The 20303-nt window shown below is 42.2% G+C and overlaps 1 protein-coding gene across 1 annotated transcript; it reads left to right on the forward strand.

The window, feature by feature from the left end:
• Positions 1-1380: 1380 nt before the first annotated feature.
• GARS (glycyl-tRNA synthetase) lies at positions 1381-19370 on the forward strand (the record flags this gene model as incomplete). Its single annotated transcript, XM_009876422.1, has 12 exons — positions 1381-1482; positions 4318-4420; positions 5597-5738; positions 7245-7333; positions 8722-8798; positions 10509-10654; positions 11665-11814; positions 13293-13455; positions 14131-14295; positions 16842-16949; positions 17467-17612; positions 19285-19370. Coding segments are annotated over 12 exons (1477 nt in total), but the record flags the coding sequence as incomplete, so codon positions are not given.
• Between the last annotated feature and the right edge of the window lie 933 nt (positions 19371-20303).

Raw genomic sequence — 20303 nt, forward strand, 5'->3', positions numbered from 1 at the left:
AGGAATGGCAGTTGAAGTCTTCAGTTCTAGAGTTGAAACTTTCACATTTTGGTACAACTAGTTAACAGGAAGGAAGCAGCAGACTTGTTCTGTTTTTGTAGCTGATGGGGTTAGGAAGCCTGACAGGATTCTTACTGTTCTTTCCTTTGTGTGTATTTGTTTTAATAGAATCTTTTGAGTCTTCCTGCTTTTATTAATAAAATTAGTCTTTGAATCCCTTAGTCTCTGAAGCACTTTTAGCTTTTCTGATCTGATTACTGGCAATCTATGTATTCTCTTCAATTTCTCAGTTGCCTGTAGTTTTAATGTCAGAAAAAGCTCAGAATTTGTGAAAAAGCTGGCTGTGCAAATATTATATCTTTGGATTTTTGTTTAATGGAGTGGTGCAAGATGCAAGGAAGATGCTGAATTTGGAGCATCCCATTCTTAGAACACCCACTTGAGAAGGCGTTGACATCTGTGCTTTTTCCTCTTGGGTCAGCTCCTTTGTCCTTCCCAGTAATTCAGGATAGACCTTGGTTTTGGCTGAAGAAGAATGGACTGAAACGAAGACTTAATTCACCTCCAAGAGCAATCTGGGCATGGCTGCTGAGGATCAGGTTCAGAAAAGCGTGCTGCTGCGTGTTTAGGGATTGAGCACTGGCGTGAAAGGGGAGAATTGTCCCCACAGGGCAGAGAGACCTTTGTGGAACCCTGAAAAGGTGATGGTGGTTTGACTTGGGTCAAGACCTCAGTGTAAGCCTACTGCAGGGTTTTGCTACTCTGAAATATTTACGCTTGTTGGTTTTTTTTCCCATGGCTTTGTTTATTTTTTAAAAAAAAATTTTTTTTTACTCTGTTCTTCCCCAAAGTTACTGGACAAGGTTTTAAAACAGTAGTGGTTTTTACAGATAGTGCAATACCTTCCTAGCTTACTTACTGGCCAATTTTGAACAGATATGGCAGAGGAAAAGAAGTCTCAAATGGTCATAAATTTTGAAGAAAAGGGGCAGAAGGGAGAGAAGCCTTATGACTAAGAAAGATAACACAAAACATGTATTAAACATTTGAGAATCCACTTAGTGCATCCTCAAAGACAGAAAACTAGGATTTGCAGAAATCCGTGAATGGTATGTACAGGAGTGTATTTGCACACTGAGATTTAATAACAGGTCTGAGATTTAACAATACTGTAGTTTGAATGCCTCTAATGATGTCTAGTTCTGCTAACTCTCAAATATTTAAGTGTTTCTCACTTCTGCCAGTTGAAGCAGCCTCTCGAGACCTGTGTGGAGGACAAAACTCTCCGTTTGGATTGCCAGAGGAGCTGAAAGGAGGAGAGTTCTCATCTATGGCATTCAAAGAAAGAATCTATATTTTTGTTTTGTCTCTTTCTTCTAGGGAGAACTGGTAAGGAAGCTGAAGGAAGAGAAAGCTCCACAGACAGATATAGACAAAGCTGTAGCAGAGCTCAAAGCTCGGAAGAGGGTCCTGGAAGCAAAGGTGAGTCTGGGAACTAAATTTGAGTTCCAGGGTTTTGTGCTTTGTTACAGTATCAATTTGGGCTAAACAGTCATGGCAGGGTGGATTGTTTGAATCACTTCTGAAATCATTTGCAAGTTTCCTACTAGTGGCAATTTCTTTCTCTATCTGTTATGCTAATGTCTGTCAGCATTAAATCATAGTGTGTGAACAAATAAATAGGAGTTCAGGTTGTTCAAGCTGAAGTTCGGTGTATGTGTTGCTAGTTTTTGTTTACTGTTTAAGTCTTCTTTGTGTGCAGTGAGAGGACATGGTGTTCACTGTGGTGAGTTTCATTTTCATATTCTTTGTGCAGCACTTAAATTCCCAGCCTGGCATAGAGCATATTTCTTTAGAAACCATTTTCTTTGCTGCAGTTTAAACAATGTTTTTTGGAGACGTTCCAGACAGCCCATGGTTTTCCTCAGCCTTAAAGAGAGGGTTGTATTGAATTTTTGCCACCCTTTTAAAATGCAGTTGTGCTCTGAAAAGTCATTCTGCAAATGAAATTATGGAACTTGAAGTTTGATTTTTTTCTAAATCAGTAAACAAATAAAAATACACTTTCTTATCATCCCCTTTGTGGGCTGAAACAATGAAAAGAAACTCCTGAAGCATAGAAACACTCAGGTGTGCAGATTCATCCAGGAAACTGTGAGGTTCTTTTGAATTTGTATTTAATATAAAAATTATTGTAGCTGTGCTTTGGTGGTTCTCTTAAAAATAAATGAATAAACAAGTAAATACACCACTGCTTGCAACTAACTTATTGCGAGAATGTGAGTATACCTGAATTAAAACTGACTGACCTTTTTTTTTGTCCTACAGAGTCATGTGAGGCAAAGAGTTAGCACTCTGTCAGGTGTGGCTACCTGTTTGCATATCTTTAAACCAAGTAAAAACGTTTTTACTTAATATTCAGCGTACAACTGTCCTTCAAAACCATTGTGTGAAACTGGGTTCATAGCTGGGTCGCCCTGGAGTAAATAGTTTCTAGATCTCTTCCCAATTCTGTTTCCCAGCCCTCGGAAGCCTGATGTAGCGAGAAGGTAGCAAGGCAGCTTAGGAGTCTTGGTATCGCCATGAGCCCCACCTTCCTGCTGGAGCAGTGCCCGAGGGATGTGACGGGGAGGCGCGCTGGCTGGTTACACAATTTGCGTGGGCTGTATCCCTGTCAGTGCAGGAATGACCTTGCGAATGCTGCGTCTGCCCTTGCGAGTGCAGCGCTCCGGTACGGGCTTTCCCTCTTGATGGTGTTTCCAGCGATGCATCATCGTCGCATCTTTTGCAGAAGGCAGCAGCGTGAGCGCTCGGTAGCTTTAGCGGCAGCTGGTATGGTTTTCAAGCGCTGTGGTTCCTACCTGATAGTGGAGTGGCTCTGAATTTGAACGGGGCAGAGCACTAGAGTCTTTAAAATTTCTTGGCTTTATGTTCTCAAACCTAAGTCAGTAGATGATTCTGCTTCTGTACAGGGTCTTTCTTCCCCTTGAAGTCTAACGTGGGCACTTCTCTGTTATGAGTATATTTTTATTTACGATTGTATGGTGAAGAAACTATTTCTTTGACTTTGCACCTGTTCTTTAGCAATTCTTTTTAGGTAGCGGAAGAGGGGCTCTACAGAATTCTGAACCTACTCCAGCTACTCCTGTGCTGCTGACCGTTTCTCCAGTTTGGAACTGGGCTCTATCACTGCTGCTCTCATTCTGCCCAATTCTGGGCAAAACCCATCCGTTCTGTTAAGAAGCTCTGGTGATATGTGATTCCATGTTTTTTATGCAAAGTGCACCAAATGGATTCTCTTTTCCTGCCTTAAAAGTACTCTTCTGGTGCTTGCTGTCATGTGTGCTCTCCGTCTTTGACTTTCCTGCAGTTATTCCTTGGCTTACCTTAATTTGTGTGAGCAGCAGAGGTACAGTGCTTTTCAAATTAGACTGCTTTTATTTGTCTTTATAGATGCTAAAAACTCAAAAGTTGTAAATTATTGGACATACGATAATACTTTTTGTTACCAAATGGCTGTTCAAAATGGTACTATTAGCCACTTAGGAGAATCTGAGTTGATTTATTGAACTTCTTGGCTTAACTCCATTTTAATGATCAAAACGTGTTTCTTGAAGAAAATCTTGCAAGTGTATGGGCTTCGCTAATTGAGTTGGTTGCAAAAATCATAGGTTTTCAGACGGAATAGTGAATCTACACTAAAACTTTTTCACAGAATCTAGTCAGGGCATCTAGGCCTTCTGTAACGAAATTTTCTGAGTGCAGGGGGCCATCTTTGGGAAAGGCTACAATTTGCAAATAGATATTGTTTGAACAAGTAGCTAAATACACACCTGTGGGCAAGCACAAGGACACTGATGTTCATAATCTTCGTAGTCAGGATTCTTTTATGTGAGAAACACTTTATTGCAAGCTGCCTGTATGCCAAGAGTTAGATGTTTGTAGTCTGAGCTCGTCACTTCAAGCTCTTATAGTCAGACGAGGGAAATAGGTCAGAAGAATTGCTTTGGAAATTGGCATTTCTTTCCAGTGATTGTAAAGAAAACTGAGGATAACTAGCTCAGAGTTAGTTGCCTGAAAGGGCAGATGAGTCCACTTCAAATGTCTAAAATGTTGCCTTCAGACAATCACATTCGTAACTGAGTGCTTGAATCTCAGCGTGACCATTCCTCTCTCTGGAAAACGAGCGTGTTGGCAGGATACCTTTGCTTCAAAACGGTCATTACAGACTTTTGACTCATAGTGGTGAATGGAGAGAATTTCTTCTCCTGCCAGAAACAGGAGTTACTAACTGGTTTTGGTTTGCTTGAATTACAGGAGCTGGCCTTACAGCCCAAAGATGACATTGTGGACAGAGCTAAAATGGAAGACACCCTGAAAAGAAGGTTTTTCTATGATCAAGCCTTTTCTATTTATGGAGGTATGGATTTGAAGAAATTTACATTTTAATCCCTCTAGGCTAATGTTCTGGTCTTCCTAGCTGTGGGAAATGCTACTCTCTTGCAATGGTATGTTAATGCAACATAAAAGGTATTTTTTAAAGTTGGCTTTAAACTTTATACTTGAGTCTGTAAGTCTTTCCAAAGACCCCTCTTCCTAAAGTCTTTGGATGAGGAGAGGGCTCAAATTTTGTTTTTTGCTTTCTGAATGTAAAAGAGTGGATGTTAGGATGCACATTCTGAGCATTACATTGTAGAAGATGATTTCTTTACAGAGGGGTAGGGTGTTCCGGTGTTTGATGGGGTGGTCAGCTTATTTCCTCATAACCATTCATTTTTATCTGAGCTTTTCTTGGCAAGATAATGCTCAGAACTAGTGTGAACTTTAGAGCCTGGTAACCTTAGCAAACTTTGTCAACGAACTTCATGGTACAGGTGAACAAATCTGACTGTTAAACCTCTTCACGTAGCTGACTTAGGCATCTCTGGGGCAGCACAAGGCCTCTGTGGTTACTGCTGTTTCACCTAAGGCACCAAAATAAATCCACTGAGGCTCTTCTTACCTTTTTATTTCTTTTTTCATCTTTGTGACTAACCTGGTTATTGGCAGATATATTTTATTACTGACAATAACATACTGCTTTCCCCTACTCATTATCACTTCTGTATTCATAATCTTCCCTTGCATAGATTGCTTCCAGAAAACTCTCCACAAAATTTAATCCTGTGATGGAGAGAGTACAGCTTTTACAGTTGTTACCTGTTTCGGCCTCTACTACTACCTGATGCCCCAGTGTGCTCTGCAACTCAGCTGGATTGGTGAATGTATAGGGCAGTGTCTGGCTGCTTCACAGAGTTTACTTTCAGCCTTTATGTCCCGGTTTGGGAGCACCAGGATAAAATTTCTGTCCTGTTCCTCTCAAATCAATACATTCTATGTCATGGCTGTTTATGTAAAAAGCTCTCTACAGTGAGCCATGTTCCATATTCTGTTTAGCACAGAGGCTAATGCCTCATGGTCAGAAAATTTACTTCAGACTTGATTCAGCTGATGAAAGCACTGAGAAGGGGAGGACCTTTCCTCCAAACAGTGCAAGTTCATATGATCTCACACCTACATTTTTTTGTTTGTTTGTTTGTTTGTTTTTCCTTTGCAGGTGTCAGTGGTTTGTATGACTTTGGGCCTGTTGGGTGTGCTTTGAAGAACAATATCATCCAGGCATGGAGGCAGCACTTTATTCAGGAAGAACAAATCCTGGAGATTGACTGTACCATGCTCACACCAGAGCCAGTTCTAAAGTAAATATAGGTCTTTTTTTTTTTTCCTCTGCTCTTTGCAGCAGGCCTTTCTGGTCGTAGTTGGTTTTCACAGTCTTGTGTAAAATTTTACCCATGGGGATCTTGAGACTGGGTCACCCAATTTCATAACTTGTTACAGTGCAAAATAATTAGATATCAGCGCACAGGTCAACATGAGCAGCTCTTGTTCCATAAAGTAGGGAGAGCAGTGAGACTTGTGTCTGAGAGTCATAGAATCATAGACTGGCCTAGGCTGGAAGGGACCTTAGAGATCATCTAGTCCAACCTCCCTGTCATGGGCAGGGACGCCTCTCAACTAGATCAGGCTACTCAAGGCTCCGTCCAGCTTGGCCTTGAACACCTCCAGGGAGGGGGCAGCCACAACACCTCTGGGCAATTTATTCCAAAGTCTTGCCACCCTCGTACTGAAGAATTTCTTCCTAAGGTCCAATCTAAATCTATTCTCCTTCAACTTAAACCCATTTCCCCTTGTCCTACCAGTGGACACTCTTGTAAAAAGTCCCTTCAGGTATTGGAAGACAGCTGTTAGGTGTCCCCAAAGTCTTCTCTTTTCAAGACTGAACAATCCCAGCTCCCGCAGCCTGTCCTCGTAGCAGAGGTGCTCCAGCCCCTGGATCACTTTTGAGGCCTCCTCTGAACACGCTTCAGTAGATCTATGTCCCTCATATGGTGGGGACACCAGAACTGGGTGCAGTATTCAAGGTGGGGTCTAATGTCTTAATGTCTCCTGGCTGTCCCATTAGGTAAGAAATTACCATTTATCCCTTTATTTAAAAGATCCAAGAAGACAAGAAAAAGGCCTAGACGAGTTGCCTAAATCTGGGACACCTGGGCTATGGTTTAGGACAGTGGCCAGGTGGCTTGATTGTCCTTCCCTTCTCTGTGGAGGGATGGCAACATGCGGTGTATTAGTTGAGCTCTGAATGCAAATGACGCTTCTGTAGCCTTCGGGACTGAAGCCCTCTTCTTCTGCGGACCATCTTCCAGGGTGAGAACATAGTTCAGACTCTGGGGGGGGGACCCTTTCACCTTCACATATCTCTGCTAAGACTACCCACGGGTTTGCTAAATACGTTGTGAGCTTTTGGACTGAGCGCCTGAGCTAAGCTGACTGCGTTATGTTGTGTGGGTAGTGGCATAACGAGCAGAAGCTTTTGTGGATCACTCGTATAAAGTAGTGAGAATGTATTCACCTGAACTACCGGTGACTCTTCAAAACCGCATCTATGTCTTGCTTCGATCACAATGCAGTTCCTAAAGGTACTGTCATCTTAGTTTTTAAGATTTAGATGCATTGATACTTTCTCACTGATCAGATTTGCTCTACTAATTGTACTGCTCAGTGTGAATTTGTAGTCTGAAGCAAGAGTGAGCCTGTAGTTTGAAGGACTTCTTTTTGGTAATGCTCTGTCCACCAGGATGACACAGTACCAAGGACTGGATGGTGTTAGCTTTCATGGTGCTTTTTTGTATCATCTTTTTTAGGACTTCTGGCCACGTAGACAAATTTGCTGACTTCATGGTAAAAGATGTGAAAAATGGGGAATGTTTCCGTGCTGATCATCTCTTAAAAGGTTTGATTTTTTTTTTTTTTTTTTTTTTTTTCCCCAAGGCTAGGTGGGCTTGGGGATTTCTTGCAGTGGTACAAACATGGGAAAAGAGCATCTTCCTTAAGGAACGCCCGTTTGTGTCGCCAGTCTTTCATACTTGTGTTTATATTTTGTTATTCAGACCATTCCAAAGTTCTCATAAATTCTCAGTTCCACCCATATGTTGTGTTAGTATCCTAAATGAGGTACAGGATCTCTGGTAAAAATGTAGTTGGGTCCCTTGTTATAAAACTCTGTGTCATCAGGCTATAGCAGATCACTGTGTTGCCTAAGCTGAGAACTCTGTATAACAAAGTTCCTGCTCTCTTCTGTGTTCTAGTCTTTGATTTCTCGAGTGTCAGCTGCTTTTTGTTCAGAACTGAGAAATGATGCAGTGATGATATAAGGGGACAGAGCACGCAAAATTGACCTTTGCAAGGGTAGCTGCTGACTTTTGTGTACCTTACAACTCGTCTGGCTTTTGGGAATGTTAAATAGACTTCAGGCATTTCTTAGGTTCGCAAAGTCCTTGCACTTCTTTCTGATTAAAATTTGTTTAAAAAACACACGAAAAGAATCACGTGAAGGAATCTTAAGAAATCTGTTTGAAATTTTTTTTCATGTACAGCTTCATTGTGAATAGAATTGTTCTACTCTAGGTTTAAGTGGGTTATGCTCTCTAGTTTTTTAGCCTTTTCTTTGCAAATTGATTATATAGAACAATCTATATTGGCATTAAGGTGGTTTTTGTAATATTCAGTTAGAATTTTTGATTTATTAAAAAAAAAAGAGGAATGTTAACCTCTGCCCACTTTGCACACAGCAAAGAGTGTCCCTGTCTCTTCTGCAGCCACCTGCTGTCACTGCCACTGAAAAGCCAGACTGTTTTTTTTCCAAATGGATGTGGGAAGTCTTGGCATCACTGCTTGTGTCTCAAGGAGGATGTTGTTCCTGAAAGCAGAATGCAGTCTAAGCCTACTCTACCAGCTCAGTACATGCCTCTGAGGGCATTTGGATAAAATTAGCCTTCCTGGTTTGGGTTCAGACGATGGTTTTAATTTCCAGTCTGTATAGAAAGAAAATAAGGACAAAGGGAGTATAAAGCCATTGCTTGCGTTTAGAGGAATGAGTGTTGCAAAGAAACTGTTGTTTTCCCTGTGGCCCATCAGTACAGCAAACTGGTGCAGCTCCTCAGCTGTAGATCAGCGTTGCCCTGGTGCTGTGAGTGGAATTAACCTGATAAACACTAGCAAGACCAGTGGTGGTTAAACTCATGCTCATCTTGGAGAATCTGCCTGATTTGTCTAGATTTAGACCGGGGTCAGTGATGGGCTTGCAGTATAAACTCACTATGTACTTTTTCTTGCTTTCAGCTCACCTGCAAAAGCTCATGTCTGACAAGAAGTGCACAGCAGAGAAAAAGGCAGAAATGGAAAATGTTCTAACACAGGTAAGTGCCTGCATGGGCAGAGATGTGTGTGTAACAGAGGATGTGCAATGCACCGAGTCCAGGGCAGTGTCCCTTTGTCTCTGAAGTTTTAGCCTCAGAGGTATGTGTCAGGCTCCACATGCTCCTACATACTGAAAACTTACTGGTCCTTAAAAACTTGCCAGTTAATTGTATCTCCCTCGTCCAGCTGTTGTGGAGAGTTGTAGTTACTGTATTAGTCTTCCTGAGTGTGGGATTGGTAGGGCTGAAGCTCTGTCCTTAGAGCAGGTCTGCTCTGTTCCACTTCACACCCTGGCAAAAAGCCTATTTCTTCTGAATCCTCCCTTTACCTTTGTAAATCCCTCTCTGTGGGATTATGATACAAAGGAACAGAGATGGATGAGAAGGTTTGTCAGGGTTTTTCTGGATCACCTTAGCACCGATTTGGTGTATTTTACATTTGTCTCGGCATTGAAGCACTTGAGATTTAGTTGTCTGTAGCACCCCACACAGATTTTTCCTTTGTTTACCATAAGAGTCGTTGGTGCTCCACACTGACATTCCTGAGCAGCTGTACAGCCTTTTGCCTTTATTTTTTTTATTTGTTTATTTTTTTTTTACTATTTTTAATGTGGATTTTTTTCACATAACTTCTAGGATAAATGCTTCCAGACTCCTGCATAGAATGAATATTTCCATCCAGAAAGAGCAATTTTTTTTTTTTTCCAGTGTATTACTCCACTTAGCAGCTGTCATTAGGTTTTCCACACTACAACACTTAACTTTGACCATGCTTTAGGGTAATCTCTCTATTAATAAACTCTCTTTATCGCCTGTCTTGAGTTTTCTGATATATGAAGGATCATAAAAATCAAATGAGCTGCTTCTAGTGTTGTTTGTCAGCCTGAGTTTTAAACTGTTGCTGTACTGTTCAGTATTGGACCTTTATGATACTTAAGTCTCAAAACTACATTCAAATGTTCATGTGCAAAAGGTTAGTACATAAATGCACAGAACATTGCCAGAAAGTGTGACGCTCGTGTGGTTGGATTGCATTTAGTTCTGTGGTTTTACTACTGCTTGATTCCCACCTGCCAGAGAAAGGAGGAATTTAGGGTCTCGGAAGGGGCTGACATTATCCCACTTGTGAAAGCGTCCAGTCATTACCAAATTGTTTTTGGAGCAGAAGGAAAAATCTTTCACCAAGAAGTCCTGTGCTGCAGATTTTCTCTAGTAAAATGCAGAACAGTTTTAAAAGAGCGTCTAATATATAGCTTGAATATTGAGTTTCATGCAATAGAAATGAATGCAGATGAAGTCCTGTGGAAATTTTAGCTTGCTTCTCTCTCACTGCTGTATTTTTTTTCATTCCCAGCACACTGCTCACCACGTTTTAGCTTAAACTGTTCAAATGAAGCTACTGGTGGGTGTTGATGCAGTCCCAATGATCTTTCTTCTGCTTTACACCCACACTTAGGCTCAGTGCTTGCATTTCTATCTAGACTTCTGTGATATGACTGAATCCTGGACCTATGTTACTAAAATGAGTTTACAGATGTACAACGTATTCTATCATTGGTTCAAACTTTAGCTTGCTTGAAAATTTAGGTTAAAAGGAAATATTTTGGACAGGTAATTCAGAGCTGTTGATCATGCTCAATGATGAGATCATAATTCATTCCTGTTATCTTGTCTGGCAATTTGAATAATTCTCCTGTGTTTTGATACTAGCTGGACAATTACGGCCAGCAAGAGCTTGCAGATCTCTTTGTGAACTACAATGTGAAATCACCAATTACTGGGAATGACCTGTCTCCTCCTGTTTCTTTCAACCTGATGTTCAAGACCTCCATTGGGCCTGGAGGAAACATGCCTGGGTAGGTATTGATGTCATTCTGCTCACACTTTGCCTTTGTCATAGCTCACTTGGAATAAAAAAGAGGTCTCAACTGGATTAAAATACGCAATTTTGTCTTGAGTAGCCTTCCCCTACCTTTTAGTCGCAGTCTGCTCTGGCAGGTTAGCATTTGTTGAACTCTTGGTGAAAGGAAAAACAAGGAGCTGTTGCAGAATCACAAAAACAGTTGAAGCAGCCAGACTATGTGGATCACAGCTATACACTTCCCAGCTGGAGTATTCATAAAGCCAATTAATGCTGGGTCTGCAACTGTGAGCAGCTTCATGGCTATACAGAACCTGCTTCACTGCTCCTGCTTCAAGATGAAGCTGCTTAGCAGAGTGACCCAGTGGTGGCATCTTTTACTAAGTGTTTGTAGCTAGTGTGTGAGAACGTAGAGGCTGTTGTCTTGAGTTGGGATCTCAGAAATGGAAACCTCCACTGAAGAGTGAAGAATGATTCTTGTGTATGCCCTGAGATCATAGATAGATACATGTTGTGTGTAGTACGTGAAGTAGCCTGTGTAGTGGTATTCTCTGTGGAAGTCTTAAACCACTGTAGGAGCTTTACACTGAAGTTGCTTCACAGTTTGTGTAACAGCAGAGCTGCAGTCATGGTTTTCCTGCAAAATCGGCATCTGTAAGCAGTTTGGTACGGCTCAGGCCTTCACAGTAAAGGCAAGGACCTCCTTGATGTCGCTGGCCGCTGAACTTAATTCACACACCTTTTCCCATTTCATGCTGCTTGCATCTTGGAAGCAGCCAAGTCATCCTGTTTAGTTTTGGGAGTGACTGTGGAGTGCTGTGTTTGGGCTGCAGCTGATGTTTGATTTGCTTTGCCCCCACCCCAGTCTATTGTTTCATTGGTTTGTGTCTGGAGTTAAAAGACTTGAGAAAAATACCACCTTTAAGTTTTGTAGTAATTGTTTTCCTTTGCTCACTGCTTTCTCCACCCTTTTCCTTATTTTTCCTCTGCACCATCTCCTTTCAGCTATCTGAGGCCAGAAACTGCGCAGGGAATATTCCTCAACTTCAAACGTCTTCTGGAGTTTAATCAAGGCAAACTGCCTTTTGCTGCTGCACAGATTGGAAATTCCTTCAGGAATGAAATCTCACCCCGCTCCGGCCTTATCAGAGTGAGGTACTGCAAATTTCCTCTTTCAGCAGAGGGCTGCCTGGGAGCAGGTAGCACTTCCCATTTCTTCCAGTGTTTGTACGTGAGTGTTTTGCTTTAGTGCTTTCTCCCAGAGGACTCCTGATAATGTGTCTTGGGGTTCATGGGCAAACTCCTATAACTAAGTTTTTAACTATGGAATTCTGCCTAAGCCTGGCTGGTGAGAAGCAGAATCTCTGAAATAGCTGCTATATTAGAAACACCCACTTTTACTAACACTCAGTTTTACTAACAAAATGTGCTTTCCATCATAATCTAAATTAGTCACATTAAAGGTAGCTGTGTTCTCTACAGGACATGCAGCTTTGCTTTTTAATTAAGTTTACATGCTTAACACTGAAATGTGCAATCAAAATGTGATTGACCTTGCAGCAGTATTTCCTTGTTTCGGTTCTGCAGTTCTACAACTTAGTACAGAGAGGAGGTTTTGAGATAACCTAACTTGGGACGTGTGTTTGTGTCAAGCAGGGATGCTATCTCAGGATAAAAGTGATTATTGCATTTTGTTAAGGATAATCTGTGTATTTTATCTGAACTGTTGTAAACAGAATTCTCTTCCATCTCCTACCCACAGTCAGGGTGTTTCTGCTGAACACCCAGGCAGTGTGTGCTGTAAACTTGGTGATTAACGAACGTGATGCCATAAATGTCGCGGAAAAGCAGTAATGTCGCTGGTGCTAAGGGAGCTCTTTGGAATTTTCTCAGTCCTCCTCTGTTGCACATCTGGAAATGAGAACTTTCTTCACTGAGATGCGTTTTCAGTCAGATATAAATTATACACCTGTGGCACATTTATTGGAGGCTGTATTGTTATGCTATCATAGCAAATTACATCCCGATGCCTGTGATTTAAAGTTAATGATTTCCTAGAGCTTTTTTAAAGGTTCTCGATAACAAGCTAAGTCAATGTGAAGTGATTTTAAGCAGGAAGGCTGAGAATCAGTGGTTGAGTATAGATGTATTAAAGGCAAGTTCCTAAAAGTGAATGTAGGCCATTGCTGAATGTAGCAGTATCTTCAAGAAATTATCATCTCACCTGGCTATTTTGGGCACCTCTGATATGAGTTAAGGCTACTGAATTAATCAGTGATTTACCCCTCATTGACCCTGAGGAAATGTAGGCTTCTAATACGAGCATCACAGCAGTCTGGAAAAACCCCAGATGACTTCTGGAAGTATTTCCAAAGGTGATATTCTTTGCTCTGAATCACTGGGGATAACCAGCCTGGAGATCTCTAGAAGCTTTGTTAGAAATTTGAAGATGAAATTAAATCAGTGCTGAGACTGGTTCATGTTCCAGTCTGTACATTGTCTTGGCTCTGGGTTTGCATATGTTTTTAAATTACTGACTTGCTTATAAGAGGCTAAAATATAAACATTTGTTGGAGGGGCTGTGGCTAAAACATAAAATATTTAATACAAATGGTTGTTTGTGCTTCTGTTAGGGAATTCACCATGGCAGAGATTGAGCACTTTGTGGATCCCAGTGAGAAAAATCACCCCAAGTTTCAGAATGTGGCAGATCTCAACATCCTCTTGTACTCTTCCAAGGCCCAGGTCAGCGGGCAGTCCGCCCATGTAATGCGGCTGGGAGATGCTGTCCAACAGGTAACGTTTCTCTTTTGAGCTTTCCCTTTGGAATATTGCTCTCAAGGCTGGATTTCCAGCTGTTGCGTTGGTTCCAGCTGGGCTTTGCTCCTGGGTTGAAGATGCAACGAATCCGTGTGACTGAGATCCAAGCCTGGCCCTTGTTAGCAGTAACAAAAGGCTGTGAGTGGTGCTGGAATAGTGATTAGAGGTGGGACTTCACACTGAGCTAGTGGGAGAGGAACAGGAAGGAATACCAATACCTGCCAAATCTCAGTAAACACTTCCCACCCTGTTTTATTGCAACTGTGAACTGTAGGGGACAGCTGTTGTGGGATCCTGGACCATAACTGCAACTCCCCTGCGCTGTTGTAACACCAGTGACTGCACTGTTGCATAGAGCAGGCTGTTTGCAAGTGGGTCATCTTCAGAGAGAGTTAGTGATGGGTCCTACAGTAATAATAACTTACTGCTTTGTTCAGGTGGATGTCTGGCCAGTGGCACTAGGTGAATTTCAAAAGATGTTGTAGTTTTAGGGGAGACATAGGACTTCATCACAGGCAGCTGCAAGAAGTTCTGTCTGTAATGTGTCAGTTTGTCTGTAGAAGTACAACAAATCATGACTTTGCTTCCTTAGGAATTAATGTCTGTGTATTTTTTTTGTTTTTTTTTTCTCCCTGCTTTGTCCCTTTCCAGGGTGTGATCAATAACTCCGTTCTTGGTTACTTCATTGGCAGAATCTACCTCTTCCTTACAAAGGTTGGTGTATCCCCAGAGAAGCTGCGATTCCGACAGCATATGGAGAATGAGATGGCTCATTATGCCTGTGACTGCTGGGATGCAGAGTCCAAAACGTCATATGTAAGTGGCAAAGTAAAACAGCGAGTGACATTCCCTGTCACATCTGTTTATAGTGCAAAAAGGGGCTCTGTTTTATTTCTTGGGTTTTAAAGCTAGGGCTACAAGTGACTTTCTTGCCAGTCCCATCTTGGTATCACACTGCGGTGGAAATATTCCGGATCCAGAACTAAGGGGCCAGGTCAACTCCCTGCCCTGCAGTGGGTTTGCACAAAGTTTATAAACTGTTCCTGCTTCTTTGTAGGTGCGTGCTCCAGATTCCTTTGCTGGAGCCTGAAGTTGCCTGGGGACTTCTCATTGGTTGAATTTAATCTGGAGTTAAAGGAAACCAAGTTCTGGTGCTATAAGCTCTGTAACAGCAGTGGAGAAGGATTTGTTTTGCTGGAGATGTTATTCCAGGGGAGATTCTTTCCTGCTTGAATATTTGCTTGTCCTTTCCCACATCCAAGCTGTGAGAAATGAATTCACTCCTCCCAGTTTGGACAGCTGGTGCTGGGATAAAAATTTCCCAAGGATTTTTCTATCCTCATGCTGAGTCATCAAGAGCTTTTCAGCTCAGGCCTTGTTGACTGCTTGTGTTGTTGGCTGGGTTTTGAAAATTGTCTTTTTCTTTTAGGTAAACCAGCAGTAGATAGTTAGAGGCAGGGCTCTTAGACTCACTTTTTTTTCTTGGAGAACTTTCAGCCTCTTCAGTTTCAGCTTAAGTGTATCAGTTGGAAGGATGATTTCAAGAGAAATATCTTAGAAGGTAGAGTAACTAGATGATATTGATTATGAAGTCATTCCCTTTATCAAGGGTAGAGAGTCTACTTTTGGGGTCAAATCTGGGGTTTTTACAAAAAAAGGTTTTTCATTGTTTTTCCTTCATGTAGTGATTAGCCTGATTAGCCTTTCCAAGAAGTCTAGGGTGTGTGCAGATTTCAGAAAAATATCTAGAAAACTCTTTGCAGTCTAGTTCCAATAAAGGATGGAAAGATTGAAGGGATTTTGCTGAGGACTGTGGGGTTACCCTGTGGTGTTGCAGTGACCCTTACATGGGTCCACCCCATCCACAGTCCTGACCAGATTGACAACCAGGCTGGTAGCACACTCAGCCCAAAAGTGTCCACACAGGGAACAGGTCAAGACTTCAGATGGTTTGGACACCCTTTATTTATGGGCAGGGAGAACCTGCTGCAACCTGTGAGTGAGGAAATTGTGTGTGTGTATGTGGTTGGTGGGTTTTGTGTGAGGTTTTTTGAGGAGGAGTGTTGGTTTGTTTTATCTGAAGGAACTGAAACAAGCTTGAGATGAGCAAAAAAAATTCCTGCAGCTCAGATAAGTGATTTGTCTTCATATAGAAAAGTCCTCTAGAAAAGATTGAAAGAATGGCTTCCTCTAATGCAGATAGCTTACTTCTCTAAGTTTAGAGCCTCTCTTGCCAGCCCAAAACAGGCTGGACATGATGTGTAGGCCACACCGTGTGAATAAGATTAATAAACTGGAAGCTTTGTCATGGATCAGGAGAAGGCTCACAGAGCATGTGTTCCGCAGCCTAACCCAGAGGTGAAGACAAAGATCCCATGGGTGTGAGAAAAACCACCTTGTGAGCTGGACTCACACTTTGGTTTGTCACTCAAGTCTGACCAAAAATGTTTATACCAACTTGCAGCAGTCAATAGAAGGAAGTTAGCTGTTCTGAATAGTTTTAAATACCTTCTATAAAGTTGTTACATAAACCTGTCTTTTGTGTTTTCTGAGAAGTAGCTGTAGTACCCTAATTATTTAATTTCTGTAAAAATTCCAAAAAATGTTCTGGCACGCTATGTTTTTTCTGGCACAGGGAGATTTTTTTTGTTTGTTTTTTTGTTCATATACCTTTCCTGACACCCTGCTGGAGGACTACACCGCATCCGACTGCCTGCATGTCCGTGCTGATGTGACAGTTGAATGGGAAACATCTGACATGCTTTTTTTTTTTATATGCGGGGTTGTCTTTTAGAACATCCAGGCAGTGGCTGTGTTTGCTCCCAGCGTTAGAAGCCTTCATCAGTTCTCTGTGCGTGGTGTTTTGAGATTCCTCCTTGCGGTACACACTGAAAATTTTAAAGAAGTGCTTCCCTTGCACGTGATCAGTGCTTCACTAGCTCGGAAGCCGGGTTTTTGGCCACCCTAATGTGGCTGGTTGTTGGCTGACTGTTCCACCCTTGCAGAGCGGCGAAGCCCTGGAGGCCCAGTGTCTGTGTGCCTGTAGCTTGTGAGCGATAGGACCGTGTGCTCCGGACCCAGCCTCGAGCTGTTGGCACAGCGCTGTGTTCTCTCCAGCCGTGTGGAAAACCTGGCCCCGAACAGCGGCACTGGTTAGATAACTGATCATTTCCTCTGGAAACAAATGGGATCATTCAAATGAAGGAGCAACCTAGTGAGCGAGGGCTGCTTGTTGTAACAGAGCTAATTATGTAGAAGAAACAGTCATGGGAGCAGGGAGGGCTTAAGGGCAAATAAACATATTTGATGGTTAAGTGGACAAAAAAGTGAGTTGGTGAAAGCTTCTGCTTTTGTTTTTTCAGGGTTGGATTGAGATTGTTGGCTGTGCTGATCGTTCCTGCTATGACCTCTCCTGCCATGCCCGCGCCACCAAAGTTCCCCTTATAGCTGAGAAGCCTCTCAAAGAACCTATATCCTTTCTGAATAAACCGCTTTCTCCTGAAGTTAGAAGTGATTTGACAGTGAGATGTCTTGGAGAGCTGTGCAGCTCTGTTTTGAGTTACCTCTTTTAGTTAATGGGGAAACTTAGAGCTGCAGACCAGCATGGCTTTGGGAAGTAACCTGCAAAGAAGTGACCGTGTGGGTGCCTTTACTCAGGTGGGCAAAAGGGATTTCCCGTTGTGCTTTGTTTTCTGAAGCTTAAGGCTAGACTTCTGTTTTTATTGTAAAGCATGGTTTAAATACAAACGTGGCTTTACTCTCCCAGGTTATTCCACATCATTCTATGGTTCTTGTGTTTTAAAAAAAAAAAGATATTCTTTCAAAATTTGTGACGGTCTACCCTTCAGTAGTTTTCCTTTCCTTTCTTGCAGGGAAGTTCCTTAATCCAGTAGCAGAGGAGATTTCCCGGTGTTATGTGTAGCTCTGACATAGCAAAAGAACCAGGCCCTGCTTTCTGTCGTCTCAAACTCCTTAACTGCCTCGTACAGAACAGTCAACATTGTTCAGTTTGAGGCAAATAAGGGAGCCATTGGCAAAGCTTATAAGAAGGATGCAAAGGTGGTGATGGAATACCTTTCCACGTGTGACGAGTGTTACATCACTGACATGGAGCAGCTGCTCAACGAGAAAGGGTGAGCTGGCTGTGTGTGTGTGTAACGATGGTATTCAAATCTTTATTTGTTTGCATGGAATGAGCTGCTGGTTTTAGTAGAGACGCCTCAGTGAAATGTGAAGTGTGTACCAGTTTCCCTCTTCTGGTTTGAGAGTTGCCCAGGGCTGATGTGGTTTTAAACTTAATATTAAAATTATTCAAACTGATTCTGTGAGTGGTGGAACAAAATAGTTGAATGAGAAGGAAAATTGGTGTGAGTACCCTGCATTGCTTAGTGATATGCTCTAGGACCTGTTAACAACCTTTCACTTACTGGGGCAGCGATTTGTATGTTTTTCTCGACCTGTCTACTTGTAGTCCTAACACATGCCCAAACTGAAAATGTAAGAGGTCTCTACAGTTGTCAAATTTGTCTGAAGCAGGCCAGCAGCTGTATATGTTACGAGAAGGCTAATAGTGCAATAAAAAATAAACTTCATTTCCTGCTTGAAACAAAGTGAGATGTAAGATCGGCGAATACATTCTAGGGTAACATTTCCCTCTTCACTTGCTTTTTTTTTTTTTTTTGGCTGAGCTAAGATTAATTTCTCATGCACTTCTGTGAATGTGAAAGCATAGAAAAAAAACTAGTAGCGCTCAAGATGTGGAAACTCTTGCAGGATGTGTGTACACATGTTAAACCAAAAGTAAGTGAAATGGGTTCATCCAGAATTCCACTGAAATGATTCTATAGAAGAGTTACAAGCAGTGGCCTAGGTTTGAATTGATAGTGGACTGCAAGTCATGGCTGTTGTTTGAATTCAGCATCCACCTCTAGCTGTACTTCGAGCAAAACCTTTATAAACTTCAGCCCATTTGGTATTGAGTCCAAATGCAGGCGATTGGCACACGCTTTTCTTAAAACATGATGGGTTTTGTATTCTGCCAGGCTGAATGCTTCAGCAGGGAGAGTTGAGTGCGTGTTGACAGCGTCAGTGTGTTAGACCTGCCTTTCACAGGACCACGCTTGCGTAAATCCATGACATGCAGCCCCCTGGTTCTCTGCTTCACAGCAGCAGTTGTGTGTTCGATCGCATAATGATAAAGACATCTGTTTCCTGTAAGTGGGATAGATCGATACAGCCCACGTTCTCCTCAGCAAGGAGTATGTGCTAGTTGCAAGTTAGCAAAGAGTGAGAGAAAGTATTTAAAGGACCATATCAAAAGCTTTGGAAATAATCAATAGAACAACTGTGCTGTATCCTCCCCTTTGTTTACTACCTGGGAAAATGCATGTTACCTCGGTACCTTCTCGCACAAGTCAGTTTTCCTGAAAAGTTCATGCCCTTCCCAAGCTGTAAAATCTGCAGCAAGCACCTGTTTTGCGTGCTTACTTTTTTTTTTTGTTAATTCTGGTGTATATGCTTCACCTTGAGAATTTTTTTTCCATTTCCTAATTGAGTTTGCTTCAGTCTGTTAACCACAACTAAGTTCACTGTGATTATGAAGAAGGTTGCTTTTAATGTAGAGGTAGTAATTTTATTATTGATGTGAATTTCTTTTAATGGGTGTGCCACATGTTTCTTTGATCTCTGGGATTTGCCCTGGCTTCTGTCATCTTGCTCTTAAAGTGAACCAACTGATGCAATTAAGGAAGTACAACTTGTTTATTTATTACTGGAGCTCTTAAGTGACTTCTCTTTCCTTTGCAGGGAATTCACTGTTGAAACTGAAGGGAAAACTTTTAAATTAACAAAGGACATGGTTACTGTGAAGAGATTTCAGAAAACATTACACGGTAAATTAGTATCTTTGTTGTTTGATCGTAAAAAAGAAGAGGCAGACCAGTATACACTTCGAATGTGCGCTTTATTAGTTGTATTTTCCTGTTAGCGTTGGCAGTGGCACAGGAAAAAAACTTATATTCTTTCCATAAAGTTAAAAAATTTACGAGAGTTGGAGAGCTTTCCCACAGCAGTGGGATTTTGGTGACGGTTGATGTGGGCCTGTGTGGCTCCTGCTCTCCCGATCTGTCCCGTACCCCATTTAATAGACTTTGGGCAGCGCGTTCTATTCCTGATGCTTCCGTTGGGTGTTGTGGGATTCGTAATGTCTCACGTGGTGCCAAGAACCAGCTGCTGTAGCGGTGGAGGAGCTGGAGAGGATGCACCAGTTTCAGGAGCTTTCATCTTCAAGCCCGTTGCAGTGCAGCAGAGGGATTGTGGCAGCCTCTTGGTAGGGCCACGTGCAGATCTCTGCGCTCAGAGCTCCTTCTTGTCACTCTGCTGCCTGAAGTCAAGTCTGCCGGCATCTGCCAGCTCACCATGCTGCCATCCTGAGCAGACTTTTTAAGCTGACAAGTCCAGCCGGTTCCTCTGGTAATCAGCAGTGACATCAGCTTTGGTCAGTGACTGCATTTCCACAGAGCTTTGGTCTTGATGTGGGAAACAGGGCTGGAAGGTAACTTTCCAAATTGCGCGGATTTAGCTCCTCAGAGAAGTCTTGTCTTTCCAGCCAGCTCTGTAAGCGCCTCATCCAAGGTCGTTTGGGAAGTCTTTGACAGAGCTGGAGAATGAGGTAGTTTTTTCCCCAGTTCATACTGTTAACTCGTGGATCATCCTGCCCTAGGTTGGAAACATGATAAATGCTCCTAGAAGGGAATAGAGCAACTTGTAGTATGTGTAGAATGTCTTCGTTCTTGCAGCTGCTGAGCCTTTGAGAGGTCCAGGTG

This window comes from Apaloderma vittatum, unplaced genomic scaffold (genome assembly GCF_000703405.1).
Source record: "Apaloderma vittatum isolate BGI_N311 unplaced genomic scaffold, ASM70340v1 Scaffold19789, whole genome shotgun sequence".
Taxonomy (NCBI): domain Eukaryota; kingdom Metazoa; phylum Chordata; class Aves; order Trogoniformes; family Trogonidae; genus Apaloderma; species Apaloderma vittatum.